The 13,044-nt window shown below is 41.4% G+C and overlaps 1 protein-coding gene across 1 annotated transcript in view; it reads right to left on the bottom strand.

The window, feature by feature from the left end:
- The window catches only part of LOC125461889 (leucine-rich repeat-containing protein 27-like), a 91,007-nt gene that overhangs the window by 6,900 nt on the left and 71,063 nt on the right, over nucleotides 1-13,044 (bottom strand). Inside the window, exons 7-8 of the mRNA XM_048551208.2 lie at nucleotides 8,409-8,508; nucleotides 4,706-4,836 (exon numbers count right to left, since the gene is read on the bottom strand). Of these exons, the coding sequence (XP_048407165.1) occupies nucleotides 4,706-4,836; nucleotides 8,409-8,508 (231 nt within the window). The remainder of the gene's footprint in view (nucleotides 1-4,705; nucleotides 4,837-8,408; nucleotides 8,509-13,044) is intronic.

Genomic DNA, 13,044 nt, shown 5'->3' with positions numbered 1-13,044 from the left:
CCAGGGGTCCCTAATTGGACCAGATTAACAGCACCGATCAGGGAACCCATATTCTATGAGGTCCACCTAGCTGACCTTGTTACCATCATTAAACTCTGAGCTGTGGGACTTTAATCTGGGCCTCCTGGATCACTAACACTGCACCAGTTTCATGTGTATTGTCCAAGTCACTTTGAAAGGAGCATTTCTTCCATAGTTCAAAGATCTAGCATGTGCTATTTTTAAAAATGTTATAGAGCAGTATTGTGGCTCTATTTTAATACTCCAATTAAATATTACTAAAACTTATAATGAGAAAGAAAGTAGCATGTCTGTGTGAAAGCAACACAAAAAAGCTATAGATAAATCTTGGTAAATAATATGGTGAAAATAGTTGCAAAAACAGTTCAAATCATGAAATAGAAAACCAAACTTACATCTGCAATTGACTAAATAATGTAGGTCTAAAATCTACAGAGGAGCAAGCTGGATAAGGTAAGGTTATGGTGTTTAGGTATCATATTTCCTTACAACAACAAAAAATATCCTTTGTTAAAGAAAATATTTACAAATTGAGCCAGATTTGTAAAACAAATTAATTACATCTTCACGTAGAAGATAACTAAGGTGCTGAAAGGAAAGTAAGGAGAGAATATCTTTCACATCAAACAATCTCATTCAAACTAACTAATCTAGCTTTTAAGGGAAGTTTTGAACAGTGTAAATAAGAAAAGATATTATTTAAGATAAAAAAATGTTTTTTGAATATTTATGTTGTCCTAGTATTGATGAGCATTTAGAACATAGAACATAGAACATTACTGCACAGTACAGGCCCTTCGGCCCTCGATGTTGAGCCGACATGTCATACCGATCTCAAGCCCATCTAACCTACACTATTCCATGTACGTCCATATGCTTATCCAATGACGACTTAAATGTACCTGAAGTTGGCGAATCTACTACCGTTACAGGCAAAGCGTTCCATTCCCTTACTACTCTCTGAGTAAAGAAACTACCTCTGACATCTGTTCTATATCTTTCACCCCTCAATTTAAAGCCATGCTCCGTCGTGCTCGCTGTCACCATCCTAGGAGAAAGGCTCTCCCTATCCACCCTATCTAACCCTCTGATTATTTTATATGTTTCAATTAAGTCACCTCTCAACCTTCTTCTCTCTAATGAAAACAGCCTCAAGTCCCTCAGCCTTTCCTCGTAAGACCTTCCCTCCATACTAGGCAACATCCTAGTAAATCTCCTCTGCACCCTTTCCAAATCTTCCACATCCTTCTTATAATGCGGTGACCAGAACTGTACACAATACTCCAAGTGCGGCCGCACTAGAGTTTTGTACAGCTACAGCATAACCTCTTGGTTCCGGAACTCGATCCCTCTATTAATAAAAGCTAAAACACTGTATGCCTTCTTAACAGCCCTGTCAACCTGGGTGGTAACTTTCAAGGATCTGTGTACATGGACACCGAGATCTCTCTGCTCATCTACACTACTAAGAATCTTACCATTAGCCCTGTACTTTGCCCTCTGGTTACTCCTACCAAAGTGCATCACCTCACACTTGTCTGCATTAAACTCCATTTGCCACCTCTCAGCCCAGCTCTGCAGCTTATCTATGTCTCTCTGCAACCTACAGCATCCTTCGTCACTATCCACAACTCCACCGACCTTAGTGTCGTCTGCAAATTTACTAACCCATCCTTCTACGCCCTCATCCAGGTCATTTATAAAAATGACAAACAGCAGTGGACCCAACACCGACCCTTGCGGTACGCCACTAGTAACTGGTCTCCAGGATGAATAGTTCCCATCAACTACCACCCTCTGTCTTCTTTCAGCAAGCCAATTTCCGATCCAAACTGCTATATCTCCAACAATTCCATTCCTCCGCATTTTGTACAATAGCCTATTGTGGGGAACCTTATCAAATGCCTTGCTGAAATCCAGATACACCACATCAACCGGTTTACTCTTACTGAAACATGTAAATTCCTTTTCCAACACTTTGCCAACAACTGAGGTAAGGCTCACTGTTCTATAATTACCAGGGTTGTCTCTACTCCCCTTCTTGAACAGGGGAACCACATTTGCTATCCTCCAGTCATCTGGCACTATTCCTGTAGACAATGACGAGTTAAAGATCAATGCCAAAGGCTCGGCCATCTCCTCCCTGGCTTCCCAGAGGATCCGAGGATAAATCCCATCTGGCCCAGGGGACTTATTTATCTTCACCTTCTGAAGGATTTCTAATACTCCTTCCTTGTGAACCTCAATCCCACCTAGTCTTGTAGCCTGTATCTCAGTATTCTCCTCGACAACATTGTCGTTTTCTGGAGTGAATACTGTTGATAAATATTCATTTAGTGCTTCCCCTATCTCCTCTGACTCCACACACAACTTACCACTACTATCCTCGATTGGCCCTAATCTTACTTTCGTTATTCTTTTATTCCTTAAATACCGATAGAAAGCCTTAGGGTTTACCCTGATCCTATCCGCCAACAAATTCTCATGTCTCCTCCTGGCTCTTCTGAGCTCTCTCTTTAGGTCTTTCCTGGCTACCTCGCAGCCCTCAAGTGCCCTAACTGAACCTTCACATCTCATCCTAACATAAGCCTTCTTCTTCCACTTGACCAGAGATTCCACCTCCTTCGTAAACCACCGCTCCCGCGCTCTACAGCTTCCTCCCTGCCTGACAGGTACATACTTATCTAGGACACACAGGAGCTTTTCCTTGAATAAGCTCCACATTTCTAATGTGCCCATCCCCTGCAGTTTCCTTCCCCATCCTATGCTCCCAAATCTTGCATAATCTCATCGTAATTGCCTTTCCCCCAGCTATAACTCTTGCCCAGTGGTATACACCTATCTCTTTCCATCACTAAAGTAAACATAACAGAATTGTGATCGCTATCACCAAAGTGCTCACTTACTTCCAAATCTAACACCTGGCCAGGCTCGTTACCCAGTACCAAATCTAATGTGGCTTGGCCCCTTGTTGGCCTATCTACATACTGTGTCAGGAAGCCCTCCTGTACACACTGGACAAAAACTGACCCATCTATAGTACTCAAACTATAGTGTTCCCAGTTAATAGTTGGAAGTTGAAGTCCCCCATGACAACTACCCTGTCTCTCTCACTCCTATCGAGAATCATCTTTGCTATCCTTTCCTCTACATCTCTGGAACTATTTGGAGGCCTATAGAAAACTCCCAACAGGGTGACTTCTCCTTTCCTGTTTCTAACCTCAGCCCATACTACCTCAGTTGATGAGTCCCCAAACATCAAATCTGCAACTGTTATACTGTCCTTGACCAACAATGCCACACCTCTGCCCCTTTTACCATCTTCTCTGTTCTTACTGAAACATCTAAATCCCGGAACCTGCAACAACCATTCCTGTCCCTGCTCTATCCATGTCTCCGAAATGGCCACAACATCGAAGTCCCAGGTACCAACCCATGCTGCAAGTTCACCCACCTTATTCCGGACGCTCCTGGCATTGAAGTAGACACACTTCAATCCAACTTCTTGCTTGCCGGTGCCATCTTGCTTCCCTGAAACGTCATTTCGGAGCACCCTACTCTCAACCTTTTCTATACTCGAACTACAATTTTGGTGCCCATCCCCCTGCTGTATTAGTTTAAACCCACCCAAATAGCCTGAGCAAACTCCCCCCCCACCCCCCCCCAGGATATCGGTACCCCTCTGGTTCAAGTGAAGACCATCTTGCTTGTAGAGGTTCCACCCACCCCAGAAAGAGCCCCAATTATCCAAGAATCCAAAACCCTCCCTCCTGCACCATCCCTGTAGCCACGTGTTCAACTCCTCTCTCTCCCAATTCCTCACCTCACTAGCACGTGGCACGGGCAACAAACCAGAGACAACAACTCTGTTCGTCCTAGCTCTCAGCTTCCATTCTAGCTCCCTGAATTTCTGCCTTAAATCCCCATCTCTCTTCCTACCTATGTCATTGGTGTCAATGTGGACCACGACTTGGGGCTGCTCCCCCTCCCCCTTTAGGATCCCAAAAACACGATCAGAGACATCACGCACCCTGGCACCTGGGAGGCAACACACCAACCATGAGTCTTTCTCGTCCCCACAGAACCTCCTATCTGTCCCCCTAACTATGGAGTCCCCAATGACTACTGCTCCGCTCCTCTTCCCCCTTCCCTTCTGAGCAGCAGGGACAGACTCTGTGCCAGAGACCTGTGCCTCACTGCTTTCCCCTGGTAAGTCTTCCCCCCCTACAGTATCCAAAACGGTGTACTTATTGTTGAGGGGAATGGCCACAGGGGATCCCTGCACTGCCTGCCGGTTCCCTTTCCGTCCCCTGACCGTAACCCATCTGCCTTTTTCCTGTACTTGAGGAGTGACTACCCCCTTGTAACTCCTCTCAATAAGCCTCTCTGCCTCCTGAATGATCCGAAGTTCATCCAGCTCCAGCTCCAGTTCCCTAACGCGGTTTTCAAGGAGCTCGAGTTGGGAGCACTTACCGCAGATGTAGTCAGCAGGGACACTAGTGGTGACCCTTACCTCCCACATTCTGCAGGAGGAACATTCAACTGCCCTGACCTCCATTCCCATTGTTCTAAATTCCCAAGACTTAAAAAAAATAAAGAATACAAAATAAACTTGTTACCTTTCCAATCAGGCACACAATCAGGCACACAGAGAATGTAACAAAAAACAAATTAGAGAACATACTTTGTTTCTTCCATTTCATTTCTGGAGTACAACCTTCGTGTAGGTTCACAGGTATGTGGCTCTTTCAAATCCCCACTTCTCACACTTTGGTAGTAGTTTGGATCCGTAGCATATGGTGCACTCTTCACTATCTGAGAACAAAACACCAGCATGCATATTATCAAAGCAAAATACTCAACTCTGAAAGAAAACAAGAAGCATTGGCTATGCATTTTATCTATGCCCCTCATGATTTTATAAATATCTATAAGGGCCCCCTTTAGCCTCCTACATTCTCGGCATAAAGGTATCAGTCTATCAACCTTCAGCCAGAGAGTGGTGAATCTGTGGAATTCACTACCACAGAAGGCTGTGGAGGCCAGGTCATTGAGTACATTTAAGACAGAGATAGATAGGTGTCTGATTATCAAGGGAAGAAAATAGGAGAATGGGATTGAGAGACTTATTAACCATAATTGAATGGTGGAGCAGACTCAATGAGCCAAATGGCCTAATTTCTGCTCCCATGTCTTATGGCATAACCTCACCTTATAACTCAAGCCCTCCAGTCTCAGTAAAATTGTGAATTTTTCTTTGCACCCTTTCCACATTAATAATATCCTTTCTTTAAAGGGAATCGGAATTGAAGGTTTTGTAGTGAGTGGATCGCGAATTCCCAAGGCCTGATTTAGGCTGTCACCTTTTCATGGCAGTCCTCAGAGCTTCCAACCTCCAAATCGATCAGTGGTCCCTTTCGGGTCAATAAGTAATTTCAATTAGCTAAAGCTTTTCCCTTCATCTCTAATTCTTTTCTTCACAATCTTACATTAATGTATTTCAGGTTAGATTGCGAGCTTCATATTCCTGTTGCATGCCAGGAGCATATTCTTTGAAACAGCACATATTCAAGTCTTGAATAGAAAGTCATAAGTCTGGGATACATAAGTTCCCAAAAGGTACTGCATTTGAGCCCCAACCAAAAACTGTTAAAAACTGCACAATATGTGAGATTTATTGCTTATCAGCCTGTTTTCACATTTTTATTCATTAAACACTCATCAAACATTAAAAACAGTTTAGAATTCAGATCTGTAAATGAATTTTCTACATAATCATACACATAAGGCAGCTGAGTCACTAAAAATGAAGAGTTTTGCAATGCATTTTGTTTCTTGCCTCATATTCATCCAAGTAACCAAGATCAGAGATGTAGCCTGCAACTTTTCCACATCTAACATATCAAACAGCAACAATGATTTGTTTGATTTATCTCCAAATCACAATGGTAAAACTCAGACAGAAACTTTTGCTTTTGTGAATATCTGACTAGAGATTTCTATTATTGGAATGTTTACACATGGATTTTACTGTTAAATGCTGAAATCAAAGGACGGATATAGGATTGCATGCTGTAAACAATTTAAATCTTGTTTTACACATTAAGAGGTTTGTAAATCACTTCTATCTTTACTCCTTTTCTAGAATAGTGCTACAATGGTGGTCATCATTGTCGGGAAATCTCCTAGGATTTGATAATGATATTTGAATAACCACAAATCATATTTCTGCTCAAATATACAGATTTTGTTCTAGTCTAATTTAAGACACTTGTAATGAGGCTGGCCATTTGTGTGACACTATTTTATTAAATACCTTAGCTTGAATTAATAGAATTGTGAATGGTTTTATTTCGTTTATAGATTATTGCATTTACTTAAACAATGTTAGTTAACAATGGAATTTACATGTGGGTATTTCGTACTCTTGAGTTTCATACGTTATGAAGTATTATATTTATAGTTAATTAAATAACAGAACTGCTGATTGCCTTGCATGTAAACGGTAAATTTTTGTATGTAACAATATGTGGCAGTTAGTTCAAATGCTTCAGCACTTAACAAACTGCATCAATTGATTACTTAAATTGATGAAAGTTTTACACAGTTACATAATGCCCATCTTTCAAAAATGTTCTCGATCAGTCTGTAAACATTAAAATATAATTGTGTGAATGATACTTTTGACAATTTGGGAGCAATTAGAACCCTATGAATTCTGGAAATATATAAATGGTTCACTCAAAATGGATGTCAGGTAGAAAGAAAAATGCAATTGATTATTAAGATTTATGCATAACGTTGGTTTATGGAGCAAGACATTCAGCTGACTAACACAACCTGCTTTTTATCCAAAACATTATGACTCTAGAGGTGTTGCTGAAGGGTAAAGATCAAGTTGTAATGATTCTTCCACCTCTGAGACCTGGGATTCAACACTAGCCCAGACTGAACTTTTGAATGTGACATCTCTATCAAATTGTAGTCATACTGACTGATATGAGTTTTTACTTACAGGTCTTCTGTGATGTAATCACTCATCATACTGTGGCTATGCTGGGTGTCTCAGAGAAACGCAGTTGGTCTTATTCCCTTTACTTTATTCCCAATTGCCTTCCTTTTCTTTCCCGAATAGTTGTCTAAGTCTCTTCAAAGGATTGCATTTGGGTTTGCCTGCATTCCACTCTCAGGTGGTGTGTTCCAGAACTTAACTCATGTTATATTAAAAGATTTTCCTCATGTCATCTTTGATTCTTTTGCCTTTCATCATAAAATAGTGTTCTCTGGTCCATAACCTTCCTTCCAATAGAATCATTTCTTCCCAATCCTTGTCCAGATACCTCATGACTTCTAAGATATTTTTAATATTAACTTTCAACCTCTTTTGCTCTAAGGAACGCGACCTCAGTTACTTTAATCCTTCTGTGAAACTGAAGCTCCTAATCCCTGGGACCATTCTTGTAAATATTTTCCACGCACCCAGTCTTAATACTTTTGCACTGTTTTTTAAAATGTGGTGTCAGAATTGAACACAGTAATCTAATTCTAATCTTATATTGTGAAGGCTCATCATAACTCCTTCCTTTTGCACCTTGCTTTATAAAGTCCAAGAACCTATATGCTTGATTATCCATGCTCTTATCTTGCTCAGCCACATTCAGTGATTTGTGTCCATATGCCTTTAGGTGCCACATTTCCTGGTCCCTGCTTAGAATTGTATCCTTTTTTACATCTCTCTCCTCATTCTTCCTCCCAAAATTATCATTTCACTGCTCTCTACATTAAATTTCATGCACCATGTGTTTGTTCACTGCACCAGCCTACATCTTTTTAAAATATATCACAATTCTCCTCACAGTTCAGACACTCAAAGATTTTATCATTGTAGATTTTGAAAATGTGCTCCGCACGCATAATTCTGGATTTTTAACAGCTGTTTTTCCTTGGCCTGGACTGCAAGTAACTCTAGACACACAGCTATGTGGTTGGTTCTTAACTTTCTTCTAAATTGTCATTTCTTATGGTCCTGGGCAGGTCAAAAGAATGGGCAATAAATGCTGGCCATGAACAAATAAAATAATTGTATTGCATAATTTGAACTGAGTGGTATTAGTTTCACCTTATTGTACATGATAGGGAAAGATTGGATCCTGTTTATCGTAGGTAGGTATTGCAAGTCCTCCCCGAGATAAGGTATCAGGCTTGCAGTTCATAGTGGACCAAGTACGCCAACATGGCCATCATCCTAGAAAATCTGGCTGGTGTTTCAATTACTCTGACATAACAATATTGATGAAAAACAAAAGTACAAATGCACCTACTTTGATAATGGTAAACAAAATTAATTTGGAAGTAACAGTAGAATTTTTTTTAAAATTTGCCAGTACCTTGTTCCTTTCTGTTACAGATCTTTGCTTTACTTCTATTTCTTTCTGCTCCTGCATTAATTTAGCTTGGTCCCTCCATTCCCTCAATGCTTTCTGGTCTCTGTAAATAAGTGCAATTCTGTTTACTCCTATTAGTCTTAAATTCAAAATAAAACAAAGGTAAATTCAGGTAAAGTCATAAATGATATTGAACCAGGATGCTCAACTTAGACTAACTGAGATTTTAATTGATTGATGATTGATTATTTATTGTCAAATGTAATGAAATACGGTGAAAAGCTTTGTTTATGCACAGTACAGGCAGATCACAGCAAGCAAAGGATAAACAGATCAAAAAGATTAGAGAGACACAGGTTACATTGCAAGTTACATAATTTTAGGCTAGAGTCCATTCAACAGTCTGATAGATGCTGGAAACAAGCTGTTCCCAAACCTGCTTGTGTGTGCATTCAGACTTCTGTATCTTCTGCCTGACGGAAGAGGTTGTAGGACATGATCACCAGGGAGCGATGGATCTTTGGTGATGTTGGCCACCTTTCCACAACAACAAGCCATGTAAATAGGGTCCACAGATGGAAGATTGGCTTCCGTGATGGTCTGGGTTGTGCATACCACCCTCTGTCATTTCTTAGATTAGATTCCCCACAGTGTGGGAACAGGTCCTTCGACCCAACAAGTCCACACTGCCCATTTGGTGCATCTCACCCAGACCCATCCCCCTTTAACCCACACACCCGGGAACACTATGGGCGATTTAGTATGGCCAATCCACTTAGCCTGCACATCTTTGGACTGTGGGAGGAAACTGGAGCACTTGGAGAAAACCCACGCAGACATGGGGAGAATGTGCAAACTCCACACAGACAGGTCCTTGGCACTGTGAGGCTGCAGTGCTAACCATTGAGCCACCATGCTGCCCCAGGCAGCGCAGATGCTATAGCGGGCCTTTATGCACCTGGACAGTATGCTTTCAGTGGTGCATCTGTAGAAGTTGGTGAAGGATCTTATGGACATGCCAAATTTTGCGAACCACCTGAGGAAGAAGAGGCATTGTTGTGCCTTCTTGACTGTCACATTTACCGGGACAGGTCATTGGTTAGGTTAGAAATTACATACTTTAGCTTGACAGGGAATCAGAAGGAAAAGTAATTCAAATTACAATCAAAATAAGTCTATGGATTGCTACTGAGACAAGTAGCATTTTTCCTGAATCAGCATATTTGCCTTAGATTAAAGGAGTCCAATCTGTGAAAACATCATTCCGGTCAAGTGAATGTAAAGGAGAGCAGGATTTCCCAATCCCAGAAGGTGATTGTCAACAACTACCAGGACAGGTGGATATTCAGGCAAGCTGATTCGAAGGCCTTTCTTGGTTTTAGTTATATTAAAATCCTAGACCTTAGCCCTTACAGACTTTGTCAAAATCCCACCCATTCCCTTTACCCCTCTTTGCCTTTCCACCCAAATGTACTGTGTACAGAACCAAACACCTACATAACAACATGTTGAAATATTGGGAATAAAGAAGACAGCCATTGAGAAATATGCTTTGAAAAAAAAACCTGTCATTTCAAACACTCTATATATATGTCAGATGGGGTAATTATAGCAGCAATAACAGAAGCTTTCTCCACTTCACACCTCTTAATAATGTCCAAATGAACACAGACATTGACAAAATAGACCACAGAACAAATAAATAACTTAATACAATCTCAGAATGTTGTCAAATCATGTAATGTAAACAATGCATATCAGTTTGTCCAGATAAATCCATCTGAGCTAGTGTATTTGAGAAACTTGAGGTCAGTCAAACCTTTCAAATGAACCCAGGTGGAGAACCAAATGATTGCTTATCTCTTTCTGAGGATTCATGCATGTGGCATGAGGTTGGGAGTGGGGAGGCAATGTAAGGGTAAGTCCATTTCAATCATTTCCTAAATCTACAATGGGGACAGGATTCACAAAATTGTACCCCACCGATGATTTCTAAATGGTTCCAGGGTTGGCTTGACTCCACTAAAGTCCAAACAGAAATGTTCCAGCGAGTTTTGAGAAGATTTGTAGCTCAGGTTGAGGTTCTGGATGTGAGTTTGCTCGCTGAGCTGGAAGGTTAGTTTTCAGACGTTTCGTCACCATTCTAGGTAACATCATCAGTGAGCCTCCGACGAAGCGCTGGTGTTATGTCCCACTTTCTATTTATCTGGTTAGGTTTCCTTGGGTTGGTGATGTCATTTCCTGTTCTTTTTCTCAGGGGATGGTAGATTGGCTCCAAATCAAAATGTTTGTTGATGGAGTTCCGGTTGGAATGCCATGCTTCTAGGAATTCTCGTGCACGTCTCTGTTTGGCTTGTCCTAGGATAGATGTGCTGTCCCAATCAAAGTGGTGTCCTTCCTTATCTGTATGGCTTGTCCTAGGATGGATGTGTTGTCCCAATCAAAGTGGTGTCCTTCCTCATCTGTGTGTAAGGATACAGTGATAGTGGGTCATGTCGTTTTGTGGCTAGTTGATGTTCATGTATCCTGGTGGCTAACTTCCTGCCAGTTTGTCCAATGTAGTGTTTGTCACAGTTCTTGCAAGGTATTTTGTAGATGACGTTCGTTTTATTTGTTGTCTGTATAGGGTCTTTTAAGTTCATTAGCTGCTGTTTTAGTGTGTTGGTGGGTTTGTGGGCTACCCTGATGCCAAGGGGTCCGAGTAGTCTGGCAGTCATTTTGGAAATGTCTTTGATGTAGGGGAGAGTGGTTATGGTTTCTGAGCCCGTTTTGTCTGTTTGTTTGGGTTTGTTGCTGAGAAATCGGCGGACTGTGTTCATAGGGTACCCATTCTTTTTGAATACGCTGTATAGGTGATTTTCCTCTGCTCTGCATAGTTCCTCTGTGCTGCAGTGTGCGGTGGCTCGTTGGAATAATGTTCTAATGCAGCATCATTTGTGGGTGTTGGGATGGTTGCTCCTGTAGTTCAGTATTTGGTCTGTACGTGTTGTTTTCCTGTAGATGCTGGTTTGAAGTTCCCCATTGGCTGTTCGCTCTACTGTGACATCTAGGAATGGCAGTTTGTTGTTGTTTTCCTCCAACGGTACACCCATGGGATCTCCGATATCAGGGTAGTTAGCAGAGGCAGTAATGCAGAGACTCGAACAAACAGCTCTGCCAATCATCCAACCCAAACTTTGGGTCCGCCATGTGGATGACACCTTTGTCATCACTAAACAAAACAAATTAGAGGAAACATTCAAGACCATCAATAATACCCTTTACTGGCACAACATTCACAAAAGAGGAGGAAAACAACAGCAAACTGCCATTCCTAGATGTCACAGGAGAGCGAACAGTCAATGGGCAACTTCAAACCAGCGTCTACAGGAAAACAACACATACGGACCAAATACTGAACTACAGGAGCAACCCAACACCCACAAACGAAGCTGCATTAGAACATTATTCCAACGAGCCACCACACACTGCAGCACAGAGGAACTACGCAGAGCAGAGGAAAATCACCTATACAGCGTATTCAAAAAGAATGGGTACCCTATGAACACAGTCCGCCGATTTCTCAGCAACAAACCCAAACAAACAGACAAAACGGGCTCAGAAACCATAACCACTCTCCCCTACATCAAAGACATTTCCGAAATAACTGCCAGACTACTCAGACCCCTTCGCATCAGGGTAGCCCACAAACCCACCAACACACTAAAACAGCAGCTAATGAACTTAAAAGACCCTATACAGAAAACAGATAAAACGAACGTCATCTACAAAATACCTCGCAAGAACTGTGACAAACACTACATTGGACAAACTGGCAGAAAGCTAGTCACCAGGATACATGAACATCAACTAGCCACGAAACGACATGACCCACTATCACTCATATTCTTACATACAGATAAGGAAGGACACCACTTTGATTGGGACAACACATCCACCCTAGGACAAGCCGAACAGAGACATGCACGAGAATTCCTAGAAGCATGGCATTCCAACCGGAACTCCATCAACAAACACATTGATTTGGAGCCAATCTACCATCCCCTGAGAAAAAAGAATAGGAAATGACATCACCAACCCAAGGAAACCTAACCAGATAAATAGAAAGCGGGACATTATACCAGCGCTTCGTCGGAGGCTCACTGATGATGTTACATAGAATGGTGACGAAACGTCTGAAAACTAACCTTCGAGCTCAGCGAGCAAACTCACATCCAGAAATGTTCCACTGTTACAGCTGATCTAAGTACAGATTTGAATACTGGGGGAGACTCACATGAAAATAAGTTATCACCTTTATACATAAAATTTGGAACACATGAAACAGAGCACTTCTTCAAAGCCTTCAGACAACTGTGGTCTAGAACGTTGAAAGTTATAAGACATTCATGGTGTCATGAATAATTGACAACGCTCAATGCTTTTTGATGAAATGATTAAATCTCAGAGTGGATTAAAACATCTGCTGAAAGGGCATTTATTGTATTGAAAACTCTATTTTGTTTACAATTAGCTAGGCTTCTTGATGCATGGTACACGTGTAAGAAAACAAATCTTGTCCCCATCTTGCAACATACACCAGCTTTTGTTCTGCAAAATTTACTTCAGTTAAAATAATTTTTAAGGCTTCAGCAACATT

Source organism: Stegostoma tigrinum, chromosome 20 (genome assembly GCF_030684315.1).
Source record: "Stegostoma tigrinum isolate sSteTig4 chromosome 20, sSteTig4.hap1, whole genome shotgun sequence".
NCBI lineage: Eukaryota > Metazoa > Chordata > Chondrichthyes > Orectolobiformes > Stegostomatidae > Stegostoma > Stegostoma tigrinum.
This window is presented reverse-complemented; position numbering and strand designations above follow the sequence as displayed.